The 19,600-nt window shown below is 37.1% G+C and overlaps 1 protein-coding gene across 4 annotated transcripts in view; it reads right to left on the reverse strand.

Moving 5' to 3' along the window:
* Positions 1 to 19,600, reverse strand: part of zfyve16 (zinc finger, FYVE domain containing 16) — a 125,746-nt gene that overhangs the window by 50,366 nt on the left and 55,780 nt on the right. For all 4 annotated transcript variants that reach the window (XM_069936541.1, XM_069936530.1, XM_069936515.1 and 1 more), the window contains 2 exons: positions 3,390 to 3,538; positions 3,006 to 3,237 (listed from right to left, as the gene is read on the reverse strand). In XM_069936541.1, coding sequence (XP_069792642.1) covers positions 3,006 to 3,237; positions 3,390 to 3,538 — 381 coding nt within the window. The remainder of the gene's footprint in view (positions 1 to 3,005; positions 3,238 to 3,389; positions 3,539 to 19,600) is intronic.

Raw genomic sequence — 19,600 nt, forward strand, 5'->3', positions numbered from 1 at the left:
CATGTTCAAGGACTGGGCAGTGGATCTAAATGAATATGCCACAGTGGTTAACAATTTTATAAGAAAATGCGTTCATTAGTGTGTTCCTACTAAGACTGTCCGGGTACCTTCTAACCAGAAGCCAAGGATGAACCAAGACATCTGTAAATTGTTGAAGAACAAATCTGTGGTGTTCAGATCTGGGAGTTCAGAAATGTACAGAGAGACAGGCACAATCTCCAGAAGGCAAATACGACCACAAAAAGATAATTCCAGACCAACCTGGAGTTTCAAATGGACCTGTGGCTGGGCTTGCATGCCACACATCTGACAAAGTGAAGCAAGGTAATATAATTAATTACAATTTGTTTTCCCGGGCGAGCTCAATAACTTTGTGCTCGCTTTGAAAGGGAAAACTAAGCACTCTTGCAACTTTGCCAGTGATTCTGTGCTTCCAGATGAGGCTGAGGTGAACAGAACCTTCAGGTGGGTGAATCCTTAAAAAGCATCCAGACCAGATGGTATACCTGACTGGGTGCTCAAAACCTGTGCGAACCAACTGGCTCAAGTTTTTGTGAACATTTTTCTTGCTACCACAGTCAGAGATCCCCACTTGATTCAAAAGGGCATCCATTATTCCAATGAATAAAGTGGTCTGCCCGATACATCATGATGAAGTGCTCTGAGAGGTCATTTATGGAGCAGGTCAACTCCAGATCATTGCGACTATCATCACAACAGGTAAATGGCAGACACCATTTCGCTGGCCCTCCACTATGCGTTGGGTGACCTGGAAGACCAGAACACCTACTGCATTCCATGCGGTTGTTCACTATCTAAAGCTCCAAGTTCAAAATCAGCATTCCAAAAAAAATTATGACAGAGCTAAGGGATCTGGGACTCAGTTCATCCCTCTGCATCTGAATCCTTGACTTCCTCAATCTCTTGAATGCAGATCAATAACATCATTCCTCCTGGCTGACCATCAACACAGGGACACCTAAAAGCTGCTTAGTGCCCTGTTCTGTTCCCTCAACCGTGTGGCCATGTGCAGGCAATATACAAAGGTCACTGATTACACTTTTGTTGTGGGCCAAATAACCGGTAAATGATGAATCAGAACACAGGATGGAGATTGAGAATCTGTTTGGGTTGTCCCAGAAGAACAATCTTGCTCTCAACGTCACCAAGATCGAGGAGCTTCTTGTTGATTTTAGGAAGGGGAGACTGAGGGACATACACCTGTCCATGTTGATGAGAGGCAGTGGAGAGGGTTAGTAGCTTCAAGTTCCTGGAAGTCCATATTTCAGACGTCCTTTCCTGGACCCAGCATATCAAGACAACCATGAAGAAGGCACCCGAAGGCCTCTACTTTCTAAGAAGTATGAACAGATTTGGCATGTCATCGAATACTCCATCAAACCTCTAAAGATGCACTGTGAAAAGTATACTGAATGGTTACATTACGGACTGGTTTGGAATTTCAACTGCTCAGGAATGCAGAAAGATCCAGAAGGTAACATATAGAGCTAGGTCCATCACAGTCTCCAACCTCCCATCCATTGAAGACTTTAATATGAAGCTTTGCCTCAAAAAGGCAGCCAAACAAAGAACTGCCATCATCCTGGTCACAATCACTTCTTACTGCTGTCTTCAGGTAGAAGATACCAAAGCCCGAGACCTGCACCTCTTGGTTGAACAGTTTCTTTCCAAAGGCTCTTGCACCTGCCCTTATAACACTTGTCATAAATACTCTGCACCATTGAAACACCATTGTTTTCTTTTGCAATATGATAATTGTAAATATTATCTATCTTTTGTATTTTCTTTTTAATTTAATTTAAGGTATACTATTGTAGTTTTTCTTGACAAAGTACCTGTTTGGCTGTTTGGTGAGAAAGAATTTTGGTGCATATATACTTTGTACAATGTCTAGAAAAATAAACTCATTATCATTTTAGATTTTGCTCTTAAATTCTCAATAAAGTGACTGACCTTTCAATCTTTTTAACGAAACATGCCAGTTCTATCGAATGAGCCAAGAAGATGGCAAACATGATAGCATTAGAGATGCAAGCAAAATCTGCCAGTTTAACTCAACATGTCACATGTCCATTTTTGTTCATTTAAAAATATTAAATTTAAATCAACTTACATAAAAAGCATTCATTTGCTGATCCATTGTCTGAAGTGCTTTAATACACAAAAAAATGAGGACCTCTCCATGAAACAAGCAAAGATTAGATGCATATTTGCCTCTTACTTTTTCCTTTACATAGATCCATCCCTCAAAATGGAAAGATTTATTTGAACAATAAACATTAACGCAAGTTGAAATTTTCAACAATTTTAAAGTCACAATTATTTTGGTTTTTAGTGGTATTCAAGTAAACTGCTATTTATATGATTTTTCTTTATTTTGACTTCAGCATAGATCAGCGCTTCTCTTTTCTTTCCACTCACACACCACTTTAAATAATCCCTATGCCATCAGTGCTCTGCGATTAGTAAGGCATTGCTTAAGGTGTATGTGAGTGGGAAGGGAAGGTTGAGACCCAATTGTTCTAGAGTTGAGACCCAAACTGCTCTAGATCCAATTGTTACTGAAACATTTTGCTTGAGAAAACTTGCCAGTGGCCCATTTCCTTTGGAGTTATAAAACTATGCACGTAACCAGTCAATTAGGTACAATTAGAGCAGTGGTTTTCAAACCTTTTCTTTCCACTAACATACCACCTCAAGCAATTCCTTACTAATCACAGAGCATAGGGAATACTTAAAGTGGTATGTGAGCGGAAAGAAAAAGGTTGAGAACCACTACATTGCTACAAATTCCTACAAATAAATTGATGCTAGATAAAAAATATTTTAGGAAATATATTTATACTTCACAAAATGTGACAAGAATTTTAATTGCACTTATTTGCAATAGAAACTTCACATTTCCTTCTGATTTTTATGTTCGAAACAATTTGAATGGAATGTGCAAAAAGATTTCATGAAGCATTTCAGATATCCAGAATTACCTTTTTGCTCTCCTGTTCTAACAATAGGAGGCAGGCCTTGCTCATCATTTGGAATGAGGTTCATAATCTTTGGAACATACTTTCCAACAGCTGTCAGTGCTCTGTAGTCTGTCTGAGAAATGTCAGACTTCATATTTTGAACATGAGCTGAACCTGCTGGATCAGTCTTCAGTGCATCAACTTGACTTGAAAGATCAGAAAGTAAGTTATCACCTGCATTCTGTGATGAAGGCTGTGAATTGGAGGGAAGGGAAAAACATTGATCTTAAAGCAATTCAGAAATTTATGTTATAGAATTCTCCAATTTTTTTGCAAATTTATTTTAGTAAAATACAGAATGCAAAGTTATTGTTTAAGGAGAAGCTCGCTTGCATTAATCAATACCATTTTTAGTCCTTGGCACACATCTTCAGGTGTTCCTTTGCATGTACCAACTGGTGAACTTCCTGTCATTGTCGTTGGGTCTGCTACTTCTCCATTTGGCAGAATACCATCTGCAAACCAAACCCTTCTGTGCTCTCTAGTATAGTTACCTGTAGAAAAAGAAAAATATTCAAACATATCACACAGAATCAGAAACAAACCAGCTTTTAGGATAAGAAATAGATTTTAATATAGGAAATACTGTATCAAAAACACTAACATTAAAAGGACCAGAAGCTTCAAAGTAGAATAAACATAATTCAAAACAATGTTTACTTCTCAACTCTAAGCAGACCAAGCAATAAAAATATTCAGGAAATTGCTTGTGCAGGCAACATAAATTTTTACATATACTACCAGTTAAATGACCATAGATTTACTGTTTGAGATTTGGTTTATACCACACTTAGTAAAAGAGTAAAATAAAATCAAAAGGCACTAGTGGGGGTGTCAGTTAGTTGTATAATACCAGAACTATAAAGTTACACAATCAGAAGGATCAACTATCTTTGACTCTTATCTTGAAGCTGACCAAAAGTATGGCTTCAAATTAAGAAAGAGCTTCAAAGAACAAAAAAAAAAGGATGCTTCCCACAAGAAGAAAACCAGAGGCCATCAATACAAGATGGTTACCCAAAATCCAATTAGATGTTAACAGGAACTCTTCACCAAGTCCAGGAAAAATGTGAATTCACCACCAGGAGATTAGTTGAAACAAAGACCGACATGCGCATGAAGAAAAAATTGTAACATTAATCGATTAAAATAATGGAAATAGAATTTACAGGCAAGAAATGCACCTTTTGGTCCATCTTGTTATTAGTCCAGTTAAGCCTTGGCTTTTAATTCCCTAACTCCATACAAAAACTTTTTTTAAACACTCAGCACCTGATCAAAAGACATTTGTATTTGAAATAACCATGCAACTTTAAAATATCAATGGCTATCATCCACAAATAGTATTCAACAAAATGCATTCCAAAAAAATTCTAAAATATGTAGAATGAAAGTAGTCTCCTGGTATACATGTGTGAGTGTATTCTCTGACAGCAATAAACAAGAATTAAGAGCAGGAGAGAATGGTGTACTCTGCCATTCAGAAAGAACATGGCAGATCTGACCGAGAAGTCAGTTCCATATAACCATATACAGCACAGAACAGGCAAGTTTGGCCCTACTAGTCCGTGCCGGAACAAATCCCCACCCTCCTAGTCCCACTGACCAGCAGCTGGTCCATACCCCTCCAATCCTCTCCCCTCCATGTAATTATCCAGTCTTTCCTTAAATGTAAATAACGTACTTGCTTCAAACACCTCCGCCGGAAGCTTATTCCACGTCCCAACCACCCTTTGCGTGAAGAAATTTCCCCTCATGTTCCCCTTATAATTTTCCCCCTTCAATCTCAAATCATGGCCTCTGGTTTGAATATCCCCCACTCTTAATTGAAAAAGCCTATCCACGTTGACTCTCTCTGTCCCTTTTAAAATCTCGAACACCTCCAGCAAACCCCCCCTCAATCTTCTACGCTCCAGAGAAAAAAGCCCCAGGCTGCTCAACCTTTCTCTGTAACTCAAATCCTGACATCCTGTCAACATTCTCATGAACCTTCTCTGCACTCTCTCTATTTTGTTTATATCCTTCCTATAATTCGGTGACCAGAACTGCACACAGTATTCCAAACTTGGCCTCACCAATGCTTTGTACAATTTCATCATAACATCCCAACTCTTGAATTCAATACTCCGATTTATGAAGGCCAACATTCCAAATGTTTTTCACCACTCCATCTACCTGAGTATCAACTTTGAGGGTACTATTTACCGTAACTCCTAAATCCCTTTGTTGCTCTGCACTCCTCAATTGTCTACCATTCAATGTATATGACCTATTTAGATTTGCCTTTCCAAAATGCAACACTTCACACTTATCCGTATTAAATTCCATCAGCCATTTCTCAGCCCACTCCTCTAGCTTTCCTAGATCTCTTTTTAAGCTACGGTAATCTTCCTCACTGTCCACTATACCACCAATCTTTGTATCATCTGTAAACTTACTTATCCAATTCACCACCCCTTCTTCCAGATCGTTAATATATATATAACAATCGTGGACCCAGGACCGATCCCTGAGGAACTCCACTAGTCACCAGCCTCCAATTTGACAAACAATTTTTTACCACTACTCTCTGACACCTCCCATCCAACCATTGCTGAATTCATAACTGAACTTTCAGGAGAGCCGGTGAAAGAGTGGACATGGATATTAAGGGCGCTATATAAATAGTCGTTTAAATTTCCAGAAGAAATTTTATTGATATCCTTCACTGAACGTGATGAAATTGAAAACAAGTCACCGAAATAATTCAGGAAAATGCTGAGTAGCACGAGGTGGAAATGGCACTTTAGGCAGGTACATAAATTATGTTCAACGAAGCCCATGAAAGTCTGTAAAAGAGCCACATGCTGGGACAGTAGCCATCAGAGAGAAAGCCACCTGTGCAAGTTCTCTAATGTTACGCAGATTAGTGGCAGCTGGAAGCATTAAATCACCGATAAAGACAGATTAAACAAATATATCAGGTCAGGTTTATTTTCATGAAATTTGCTGTTTTATGGCAGCGGTATTGTGCATTTCAGATGCAAAAATCAAAAATTTAAATTTAAACATACAGCAGTTACAGGTCCTTCCTGCCAATGAGCCCACACCGCTCAATTAGACCAAATACAGGTACAATCTCCATAGGTTTTGGGAGGGTGGGAAGAAACCAGAGGCCCTGGGGAAAACCCATGTAGACACGGGGAGAACTCCTTACAGACAGTGCTGGATTCAAACTGAGCTCACTGGTGCTCTCATAACATTGTGGTAACCGTGCCAGCCTATAAATTACAATCCCTACATGCAAGCTTTTTTAAAATAAATAATTTGTGCAAAAGGACAAACCAGAAAGGACGTACATGGTGAATGGTCGGGCACTGAGGAGTGCGGAAGAACAGAGGGATCTGGGAATACAGGTGCATAATTCCCTGAAAGTGGTGTCACAGGGGGATAGAGTTGCAAAGAGAGCTTTTGGTGTCTTGGTCTTCATAAATCAAAGTATTGAGGCCAGGAGTTGGGATGTTATGGTAAAGTTATATAAAACATTGGTGAGGCCAAAAGTGGAGTATTGTGTGCAGTTTTGGTCACCGAACTACAGGACAGATATCAATAAGATAGAAAGAGGGCAGAGACAATTTACTAGGATGTTGCCCAGGCTTCAGGAGCTGAGTTACAGGGAAAGGTTTAACAGCTTAGGACTTTATTCCCTGGAGTGTAGACAGGGCAAATGCGGGGCCTGTGACATATGTTATAACCATGTATAATTACAGTACGGAAACAGGCCATCTCAGCCTCTCTAGTCCACATAGATTCGTGAAGTTCTCCAGTCTCACCTACTTGCTCCCTGTCCATAACCCTCCAATCCCCTCTCATCCAACCCTCTCTTAAATGACAAAATTGACCCTGCCGCGACCACCTCTTCCGGAAAGTCATTCCACTCACTCTCTGAGTGAAGAAGCCCCCTCTCATGTTAATTCTAAACTTTTGCCCCCAACCCTCAACTTATGACCCCTCATTCCAATCTCACCTACCCGCAAGGTGTATAGTACGGATTCTATCCCTGATGTATATATGTGTATATTGTAGTATAGGATGGCTGTGATTGGCTGACAGCGTAGCCATGCCGACTGGCAGGTCTTAAAGGGTTGCTCCTTGCCAGACCCAGATAATTCTGGACTGGTCGACCTACATGTGATACGCTCCAGTCTTTTGTTAATAAAAGCCTTGGTTCGGATCAACAAGTCTTTGATTCTTTCGACGTATTCTACAATTTTATTAATAAAAATCTTTCTAGGGATGGAGTATATGCTGCGACTGGAACGTCTCAACATCAACCCGCAGTCAGTTACTGCCCTGAATGACTTCAAGCACTAGGTGAGGTGTTTCAAGGCTTACCTACAGCTCTCTGACCCTGTCGTGGTGGAGGATGGCTAGTATTGATGTCCCACTTTTATAGCCTGTTCCCTATAATCCTTAATTTCCCTATTCTTCAAAATTCTGCATGTCTTAAATACATTCAATGAGGTAGCTTCTGCTGCTTCCATAAGCAAAGGATTCTACAGATTCACTACTCTCTGGGAGAAGCAGTCCCTAATCTCTGTCCTAAATCTACTTTTTCCACTCTATATGTTTATAAACATTTTTGCTATCTGGTTTCATTATACAATAGTGCATACCATTATGCACCTCAAAATCAAATGACCATTAGCAAAATCAGAGAAGATCTCTAGGTACACAGCATAATTTTAAGAAGTCCCAGATAACTTCCTACATCATATCTCACAATGCGCTTTTCAACAGATTTACTTCCCTTTTTCTGTGCATTAGCTTAATCTGTTATGATATCTTCTTGAAGTACTATTACTGGGTTCAGTTCATTTGAATCAACGAGAGCAAACACAGCTTGGATTCCTACTCCTGATTCCTATAGGAAATTTCACATGCCAATGTCGCAGGAAGATTCAGTCCACCATTGGGATTCATTTGCAAAGGAGTTGAATACAAAATGAGGAACTAACTCGTGGTTCTGTTGTACAAAAGACAAAGCATTTCATTAAAAAACTATTGCACAATAACTTATGATATCGGGGAGAATGTGTTAATACTGATTTGAAGTCTGGTGCTCACAAACACAGAGTAAGAATAAATGGGTCTTTTCCAAACTGGAAGGATGTGACTAGTGGTTGAAGCATCAATTGTTGGCAATAAAATGTTTTTCATCTATGTTAATGAGTTAGAGAAAGTGAGAGTGCCATTTGTCAATGATGTTGAAAAAGATGGAAAAACATACTGAAATGAGGATATTTGTAATCTGCAACAGGATAATGAAATGATGAGTAAAATCTTATTAAATGGAGCTTAATGGAAAAAGTTTGATGTACTTCAGTAAGGGAATCAAAAGACAAACTATTATTTAACTAGTGAAATTGCAATTAAGTGAAGAGAGATCTAAGTGTTCTTGTGCACGAATTGCAAAAACTCATCAAGCAAGTGCAGTAAGTCAGAAAATGGCATCTTGGCTTTTGTTTCCAGGGTGTTCCAGAAATCTATAAATGTACTAGTGCTGGTAAGGTCATGCATATCTGGGGACTTGGACCTGTTTTTGAAAGTGATATAAGCATTAGAGACAATCTAGAAGAAATTAGTTTGACTAATTCATGAGATGAGTAAAATCTTATTAAATGGAGCTTAATGGAAAAAGTTTGATGTACTTCAGTAAGGGAATCAAAAGACAAACTATTATTTAACTAGTGAAATTGCAATTAAGTGAAGAGAGATCTAAGTGTTCTTGTGCACGAATTGCAAAAACTCATCAAGCAAGTGCAGTAAGTCAGAAAATGGCATCTTGGCTTTTGTTTCCAGGGTGTTCCAGAAATTTTGGTGTAATTTATAAATGTACTAGTGCTGGTAAGGTCATGCATATCTGGGGACTTGGACCTGTTTTTGAAAGTGATATAAGCATTAGAGACAATCTAGAAGAAATTAGTTTGACTAATTCATGAGATGAGAGAGTTGTCCTATCATGAATGACTAAAGAACATGGAACTATATTCTTTGGAGCTTAAAAAATAGAGGGGTTGAAACACGATTAAAAGAGGCACAAATGGGTAGATGTTAAGATGTTTCTACTGGCAAGAACCTTGAACAAAGGGACATCATTACAAGATTGCAATGGCGAGGTCATTTTAAACAAAGATGTATACTACTACTTTCTTGCTGAGAGCAGAATTCTCTACCATGGAGGATTATGGAGGCTTGATCGCTGGGAATATTTAAAGAGGAAGGGGATACATTTTTGAATGATCAGGGAAATTGAACGCTCCAGGATACTCTGACAGAAGTTAAACCTGGGCATAAATCAGCCATAATTGTGTTGACGAGCAGGGCATCCTGGTGACATGGTCTAACTTTGTTCCCATTTTCTTGTGCCTGGTCTGACCTCATCTGGAATACAGCATTGCATTTCATCTAGGATACAAGGCATGTATGGTATGGAATGATCTCCAATTTAAGTTTTCAGGAATTTAAACAACTAAATGAAACACTGAATATACAAAGAATATTGGAAATCAAGACTACATACCAGAAATACTCCAAATCTAATTTGGATCCCCCAATCAACATGCAGAAATAAAGGAAGCAGCATCAACCACTATATTTTAAACTTACAAAAATCTTTACCTCTGTCAATCAGGAGGAACTAAAGAGCAACCTCCTCAAATTTGAATGCTCTCAAAATTCTCTTCTACCCTACAGCTGGTGTTACTGTGATGTTAATCAGCAGGTCTGCAACATAATCAATTTCAGTTGCATTTGAGATAAATGAGAATCAATCATTACCCAAATACTCTTCTTACCACAAATTGCACCTCACTTCTAACAAGTTTCCTACAGGAGTGAAGTTAATCTGCAGGGCAAATGGATAACTGTTCAGTCAAGATCACTCCAATCTCAGTTGTCAAGCATAATCTGAGACCAAGTTTAGTGACTTGTTCAATGAAGCACACCACAGACCTTACACCAAACAATGGTCCTTTGTTAACCTGCCTCAGCTGCATAACATTGTCCCTCAACCCCAACCCAATAAACATCCACCTCAAGACCTTAAGACCTATATCCCAGAAGCAAAAGGCAAACATCAGTAAAATCCACCTCCATCTTCAATGTCAGGAAATAGCTTTTGGCAATTTGAGGAACGATGTATATTTCAAAATCAAGGCCTCAAACTTGGTATAAAGTTCATGTTATATACACAGCTGTACTGTAATGCTGTGATTCCTGCACCCTTTATCCTTCTGAGAACCAGACTGCTTGCAGCAGGCATCTCAAAACACTGAAGAGATACCACCAATATTAACTCCACAAAATCCACTGCATTTTGATACTCTAATTAAGCTTAGTCAGCTGCGATGGACAGGGCACTTCATTTATATATACATCTAATGCAGTGATTCTCAACCTTTTTCTTCCCACTCACATACCACTTTAAGTATTCCCTATGCCATAGGTGCTCTGTGATTAGTCAGGGATTGCTTAAGGTGGTATGTGAGTGGGAAGAAAAAAATTTGAAAACCACTGTTTTAATCGTACCTAATTGACTCGTTATGTGCACTGTTTCATAACTCCAAAGGAAATGGGACAATGACAAGTTTTCTCAAGCAAAATATTTCAGTAACAATTGGGTCTAGAGTAGTGATTCTCAACCTTCCCTTCCCACTCGTATTCCACCTTAAGCAATCCTTTACTAATCACAGAGCATCTATGGCATAGGGAATACTTAAAGTGGTATGTGAGTGGAAAGAAAAAGGTTAAGAACCACTGATCTAATGTGAGAAACAAGTGCTATGAGCATCAGCAGAGCAGCAGAGAAAGGATACTACCCAAAGATTTTCTTTTAAGAAATACAGCACGATAACATTCCATTAACTTCTACTTTCAACTGGTCCACAAGCCAATACACCCATACAAACCAATTAATCAAATACATCTTTGCAACATTGAAGTAAACCAGAGCACCTGGAGGAAAACCAAATTGTTAGAGGGGAACGTACTAACTCCTTACAGACCACGGCAGATTCAAACCCGAGTCACTGGCACCGTAACAGCATTTCATTAGATGCTATATTAACCGTGTGGTTTTAGAATTTAAAATGAACTTTAAAGTTCATTTAAAGCTGAAACGAATTTTGTCCACATCCAGAGAATATACAGAACTAGGATTAACTACAAGGGAGAACCTGGGTGGTGGGGGAGCATGGCCATGCTTAGGACATCTTAGACAGACGTAGATTGGAAGAGCTCTGTGAAAATTGATTAAAAGACCGATTTAAAGTCATCAAAATATTTTTTTTTGTGTTAAAAACAGAAGATCCATTGGTAAGAACAAGACCCAGAAAAATAAAACTGAAGAATCACCGAGATCATCAACAGAAAGAAGGTGCAGCCGCAATGTCGGCACAAACTCAAGGAAATGGGAGATCGACACAGGATTTTACAAAAGTGATAAAATCTATGGAAGTTCTGAGTGAATGATTCTCCAAGGTGGAAAATGTTCTAAGAGTAATGACAACAGTGATTGAAGACCTGACTACTCAAGTGGGCCAGGTTAAAAACAACTTGATAATGACTCAACCCTGGAAAAAAATGCTAAGAAGTGAAAAGCAGATAAAGAGCTGATGGTGGACAAAATCGGCCACATGGAAAGTTTCAGCAGAAGAAATAATGTACAAATAGTCAGGCTGAGAGAGGTGAGGGGAAAGATCCAGGGAATTTCTTTGAAGAGTGGATCCCACAGCACTGAAAGTGGAAAAATTCAATGAAAAACCACTAATAGAGTGAGCTCATCAGCCCCAGAAGAGCAGATGACCAAAGACCAAGACTGGTCCTAGTGAGACTTTGAGTTACCGGGATTAGGAGCAACATTAGCAGTTTACAAACAGAATTTTTACATGATTTTAACCTGCCAATTTGGCAGGTTTTCTATCTGTGAATGGGCCAATTGGTGGGTACAATCTAACAAAAAACTGCACGGGTAGGCAAACCACCTCGGAGGTGGATTGTCTACCTGTGTACATGCACCGTGTGGCTGCTGGTGGTCAATTTGATGGCTGCCCAGGTAAAAAATGACATCAGTGCTTGCATGCAATGGCCGTCTTTCTTATCCATAATCCCCCACACTGCTTGAATGCCACAGCGGTTTCAGCAACATGGGGAATTATGGGTAAGAAGGATGGCCATTGCTCCTGCCCCACCTCTGCTCCCCGCAAGCCCACTGCATTCCCTACCGTCCCACTCCCCTCCACACAACCCACTCTGCTTCCTGCCGGCCCAACAGCATTTCCCCCCTCTGGCCCTGACTCCGTGCATGCTTCTGCTCCAACAGCGCCACCCTTCCCCGCTCCCCCACCCTGCTCTGCCCACACACTCCCCCACTCCAGTCATTTACATTTTGGAGGCCAACATAGAGAACAGGCATCGCAGTGAGTGAGCGACATGTCATTCAACCCATCACCGAAGGGGTGGGAGCGCCCTTAAATTCGACTGGTGTCACTACATGGGTAGGATACATGGGTCCCAAGAAGCTCCAGTTTATAAACACCTAGTGAGAGCTGTAGTGGAGTATACCAGGGAAAAGGATGGCCCAATCAAGAAGGAAGGAGGAAAGGGAGATTTCTACAAGAACTGTAAAGAGGATCCAAAAACACATGCCAGAAAGAAAAACAAGAACAAAGATAAAGTGAAGTGTAAATGTTAAAAATTGGATAAAAAAAACTATAGTTATATTTTTGAACAATTTATTATCGGTTATTTAAAATAATGTTGAAAGGTATACAGAGAGCTCAACAAACAGCAAATATTTAGTAGCAGGTTGGAGTCTTCGATTTAAGGGGATTAGTGGTACTGAAGCTAAGGGGAAGGGTTCTACCTCGAATAGTACCGCGGGTTTCCGGGGTTTCTTGATTTCGTCGACGTCACAGCATTTGTTCAAAGGGGAAAATCACTTTACTATATAATTAATCAAAAGGGTCTAATGATAGAACTGAATATGTACAAATGTAAATATGAATAGAATGTTAAAATTTATCAGTTATAACCATAACCATAAAGAGGAAAAGAGTTTTGGCACAGTTAAAAATAATTAAAGGCAGATATAGTTTTCTTACAAGAAACACACCGTACAAAATCAGAACACAATAAGTTAAAAAGGGACTGGGTAAGACAACTCATATCCTCCTCTTTTAACACCAAAGCAAGGGGAGTAGCTCATGAATATTTATGCTTCAAATATTGATGATGAATCCTTTATTCAAAATGTCTTCTTAAAAACAGTAGAGGGTAGATAAAAACAATTGGAGGAGATTTTAATTTTTGCTTGGATCCTGTTCTTGATAAATCAGCAAGAGTGACAAAGGCAAAAACTTTGAAAGTTACTCTAAACCTCTATTTAAACCGGACAAATGTATGAAAACAGTTAGACCCCTCAACGAGAGAGTACTCATTCTACTCAAAATTCATGTATCCTATACAAGAATAGATTTGCTCTTAATGTCTGCACAATTGAAAAATAGAATGGCTGAAATGGAATACTTAATGAGACTACTCTCTGACATTAATGATAATAATGACTGAGAAACAAAAGAATGTATACAGATGGCGTCTTAATACAGTTGAGAAGGACAGAATTCTGTAATTTTATCAGGGAACAAATAGATTTGTAAAACAGATATGTGGCCGACATATGATTTTATTGCCTGAAACTAGTTTTGAGAAATATGTACTTTCCATACCAAAAAAGGGGTATATATCTGATTTGTATTGTATTTTACAAGAAAATGAAAACAAGATAGATTGGGATAAAGATAAGTTGAAATGGGAAAAAGATTTAGGTTCTATAATAGCTGAAGAAGCCTGGATGGAAATTTGTCAGAATAGTATTCGGAAATTGATTAATGCTAGATTAGCAATGATTAATTATAATTTTATACATCAATTATATTTAACACCAGAGAAATTAAAAAAGTTTGGTCTTAGTAAGGTAGATTGTTGTTTTCGTTGTGATCAGACGGCCAATACTTTTTTACATACAGTTTGGTTTTGTGATCGATTGCAAAAGTTTTGTAAAGGTATTCAATCTATATTTAATAGTTTATATAATATCTATGTTGCATTAGATCCTGATATATTTTTATTAGGGAATATGCAATCATTAATTGACTTAGGCTTAAATGATTATCAGATTTCTTTTATCTATTTTGCCTTAGCGGTGGCTAAGAAATGTATAGCGCTTACTTGGAAAGATAGAAATATATTAACCTTAGATAGGTGGTATTTAGAGATGAAGTTTTGTTTAATTATGGAAAAGATATCTTTTTCAATTCAAGATAAGATGTCTTTTTATAAGCTGAAGTGGACTCCATTTGTTAAGTACATGCAATTAAGTTTGACTTAAATATGTTTTATGTGTGATATTTTAGATTTGATAACTTTTTTTATTAGTATTTTTTATTTGTTTTTTTTGTTTGTGAGTGTTTTTTCTTATATATAATATTACTAACTTTATTAATTCTTCACTCTTTATTTTGGGGGGAAGGGTGGGTTTTTTTTATATATATAGATTTTTTTTTAAGTGGCCGTATATATGGGGGGGAGGTTAGACAAGTTAGGTCATTAATGCTGTGTTGTAATAATTACTTTATTTTTATTTTTCTTTAAATGTAATTTTTTTTTGTTTTATTCATGTGATAAAATCTTTAAATAAAGTTTAAAAAAAAGGAACAAATAGATTTGTTTTGTGAAACAAACAAACCCTCTACTAATGATAGTTTCCTAATATGAGATACATTAAAAGCTTGCTTGAGGGGACAGAGAATTTCATATACAAAAAAAAAGAATATATGGCAGAGGTCAATAGCCTGGAGAAAGAAATAATAGAATTGAAAAAAATACCAGAAAATGGGTTTGAAAGAAAAATACAAAATTTTGGTAAACAAAAAATTGAAATATAATACTTTACAAACATATTAGATAGAAAAAGAAGTCAAAACAAAAATAAAGTACTATGAATTGGGAGATAAAGCACATAAAGTTTTGTCAAGGCAATTAAAGGCAGAGGAGACATCAAGGATGATAAATGCAATTCAAAAAGAATTGGACAAATTAACATATAATCAGAAAGAAATCAATGACACTTTTTAACAATATTATACAAAGCTATAGGAATCAGGCTTGAGAGTGACTCTACTGAAATGGATAAATTTCTCTCGGCGATTGAACTACGAAAATTGAGATCAGATGGAATTAGATGCCCCCTTTACTAGTGAAGAGATCAAAAAAGCCTTGAATACATTACAGGCAAATAAGTCACCAGGAGAGGATGGTTTCCCACCCAAGTTTTAAAAACAGTTTAAAGATCTTTTGATACCTTTCATAATAGAAGTATTGGATCATGAGGTGGAAACTAAGACTCTTCTGGAATCTTTCTCAACATCTATCATTATGGCACTACCAAAAAAAAAAGACCCACAAAAACCATCTTCATACGAACCTATTTCCTTGTTAAATGCAGATTACAAAATTTTGGCAAAAGTACTAGCCAATAGACCAGGGGAATATCTACCTAAACTGATAAATTCAGATCAAGTGGGCTTCATTAAAAAAAAGACAAGCTGCAAATAATGCAAGCAGACTATTTAATATAATTCATTTGAATATGTCTAAAGAAAGTCCAAGCATAATTGTATTGCAGAAAAGGGCATTTGATCAATTAGAATAACCATTCCTATTCAAAGTATTAGAAAAGTTTGGAATGGGCCAAATATTTATTGATGGATAAGAACTATCATAAACCACAAGCCAAAATTATAACTAATGGATAAATGTCATCAGTGTTTCCTTTGAGTAGATCCACTATCTCCAGGCCTCTTATTTTGGTGATCAAACTATCAGCAGAAATTATCAGGAGAGATCCGGATATAAAGGTATTCAGAGTTGGCCAGGAAGAACATAAAATCAATTTATTTGCAGATGATGTGCTGTTATATTTATCAGACCCGACTGAGTCTTTGACCAAACTAAAGGCCACACTGGAAAAATATAGGAATTTCAGGATATAAAATTAATTTTGAAAAAAGTGAAATTATGCCATTAACAACTTTTGTCTATGAAAGATACCAAAAAGGAAGTCAGTTTAAATGGAAAATGGATGAAGTTAAATATTTAGAAATAATGGAAGTCAATAATCTACAAAATTTATACAAACTTAACTATCTCTCCTTGCTTGGAGGAGGACTTACAAAGATTGAAAAATCTACCTATTACTTTAATTGAAAAGGTTAATTGTGTGAAATTGAAAGTGGTGCCAAGACTACAATATTTCTTTCAATCGTCGCCAATTTCTTTGCCTAAAAACTTTTTAAAGATACTTAATGGTCATATAAGACAATTTTTTTGCAATACAAAGTGTCTAGATTGCTATGGAAAAATTAACGCGAGAAAATAGGCTGGGAGAACTAAAATTACCAGATTTTTAAAAATATTGTTTATCAGCCAGGCGAGGTTCCTCTCATCCTTTTTCGAAGAGAAAATACTCCCTCGTGGATCCAAAAGGGACTACATACTATGAGAGAGAGAGTAGAGCAAAAGATTTCATTGATAAATGGAATGTCAAATTGATAACAAAAATAACCCCATTCTAATACATATGATTAAAATTTGGCATGAGATTAATGAGTATTGTAAAAAATAAAGTGGGGATATCACCAAAAGCACCATTGTGCCAAAATGAGCTATTGCCCATGAACTTAGGCAATAGAATTTTAAATATTTAGCATGAGAAAGGAAAAATATATTGAAGATTGCTATGAAGAAGGGGTACTTATGTCCTTTTAACAATTAAAACAGAAATATAATCTATCAAATGGAACCTTCTACTACTTTCTTCAGTTGAGGACTTTCTTGCGAGATATGGGGTCCCACAATGGCCCCACTCTCAAGTAACGAAGAGGAGGAGATCCTTCAACTGGGAAACACACTTAAATTTATAACTAGATGTTTTCTGCCCTCCAAGGCAAAAGCCAGGCCTACAAAGGTCGAGAAAGAGGTGGGAGTCAGATCTAGGTGTTACAATACCAAAGGATTGCTGGTCTAACTGGTGCTTGGACAATATGACATCAACGATTAATGTGAGATATGGATTACTTCATTTTTTTAACATCAATTATATCTTATGCCACAAAAGCCAATAAATCAATATCTGAAATGCACTTTAGATGCATTGGAAAATTTATACATTCTACATGGTTGTGTGTGAAGTTTAAGACCATACTGGCATGATATTGCTGAAACACTAACAAGAACAATAGGGGTGACCTTAACATACGATCCAGAGCTGTATCTTCTGGGCAACTTTATGGACGTCAGCAACAAATTAACTACAATTCAAATCTATTTTGTAAAGGTAGCCCTGGCTGTGGCCAAGAAGTGTATAGCAATCACTTGGAAGTCCAACTCTTCCCTACTTATTGCTCAATGGGCCAGGGAGATGCGTAGTTGTATACCCATAGATAAAAGCACTTATAACTTTAAAAAAATAAATGACACTTTCATTAAGATATGGCATCCATACTTAGATTATGTAAACCTGACTCTTCAAGGTAATGTAAAGATGTGATATGAAAGAAATGAGAGCTCTGACTGTACAAAGTTATATTCTTGAGAAGTGGGGAGGGAGAGGGAAAAGGGCAAAAGTTTTTTCTGTATTCTTTTGTTTGTGAATATTTAATATATATTTGAAATGTATAAAAATTTTAAAGACTGTATGAATATATTTATGTAAAAAATGAAAAAGTATTTAAAAAAGGGAGAACCTAACTGTTTTCAATTTTGTTGTGCAACTTATTTGTCTAAGATTTAAATGAAATTTCAGAATATCTCATTTTCCATATTTATTTTTAAAAATTGCAACTTGAAATGTAGTTACTGCACAATATGCTTTTTATTGTTCTTTTAAAAAAATAGGCTACTGTTACAGATTCCATGCACCAGATAGATTGTTTTAAGTTGGTGCAACCTTGCAATTTGCACCAGAATGATAAAACCTGCAATAAGTCTATGGGAAGAAAATGCACTGATCTCCACATATAAATTGCTGTTAAACCATTATATACCATAATTTGATGTGATAAACCAGTGCTGGATTTAGACTTGGTGAGGCCCCAAGATATATAAAGCTTGGAGGCCCTTGCTAAAAAAAATTACAAAACAAATTATTTTCAAATGAATGCATTTACTGATTACATATTTGGTTGGCTTGATCTCGATCATAGTTTATAATATAGTATAGACTGGAAACAATACTTTAATGTCATTTTTAAAATAGCTTTAACATATATTAATATATTTTAGAGGCTCCTGCGGATTGTGAGGCCTTGAGCTGTAACTTGTTCAGCTTATGCCTAAATCCAACACTGTGATGAACCTAACGATTGCTTTCAAGCAATGCCAATTTGAATCCATGAATTACAGAATGAACACAATTTAGCTTTGCAATGTAAGTTTTCCATCAAATAGATATAATTTATTATTTTCAATCCATCTTTTCACATTTCAAGGGATGACTAATTTTAAAAAATGAAAACAATTATATTTTTGATGCCCAAAATAAGTTATTAATTTTTCAGCATACTTCAGAATCTGAAAGTAAAATCTTATTAAAGAGGCAAGGCCCAAGACTGCAGATGCTGAAATCTAGAGCAAAAAGAATCTGCTGGAGGAACTCAATGGGTCAGGCAGCATCTGTGAAGGCAAAGGATAGCCAATAGAACCATCGAAGATTACAGCAAAATAGGCCATTCGACCTTTCTGGTTTGTGCCGACCAATAAAACTAGCTAGTCTCACTGACCTATTCTCATTCCATAACCCTCCAGACCACTCCTATCCATGTATTTATCCAATTTATTTTTAAAACTCAAGATTGAATCTGCATTCACTACACAAGATAGCAACTCATCCCACACTCCTACCATTCTGAGTGAAAATATTTCCCCTAATGTTCCCCTTAAACCTTTCTTTCAGCCTAAAGCTATGACCTCTCATATTAATCTCCCCCAATCTAAGTGGAAACATCCTACTCACATCTACTCTGTCCATTCCCCTCATAATCTTATAAACCTTGATCAAGTCTCTCCTCATTCTTCTTCTTTCCAACGATTATAGTCCTAACCTGTTTAATTTTTCTGGTAACTCAACTCCTGAAGACCTAGCAACATCTTAATAAATCTTCTCTGCAATCTTTCAATCTTATATCTTTCCTGTTGCTGGGCGACCAGAACTGTACACAATATTCCAAGTGTGGCCTCACCAATGACTTGAATAACTTCAACATAACATCCCAACTTCTATACTCAATATTTTGATTTATAAAGACCAAGATGCCAACAGCTTTCTTTATAACCCTGTCCACATACAATGCCACCTTCAGGGAACAATGTATATGTATTCCCAGATCTCTTTGCTCCTCCGTACTCCTCAATGGCCTACCATTTTCTGCGTACATCCTACCCTGATTCGCTCTTCCAAA

Source organism: Narcine bancroftii, chromosome 1, assembly GCF_036971445.1.
Source record: "Narcine bancroftii isolate sNarBan1 chromosome 1, sNarBan1.hap1, whole genome shotgun sequence".
NCBI classification, from domain to species: Eukaryota; Metazoa; Chordata; class Chondrichthyes; order Torpediniformes; family Narcinidae; genus Narcine; species Narcine bancroftii.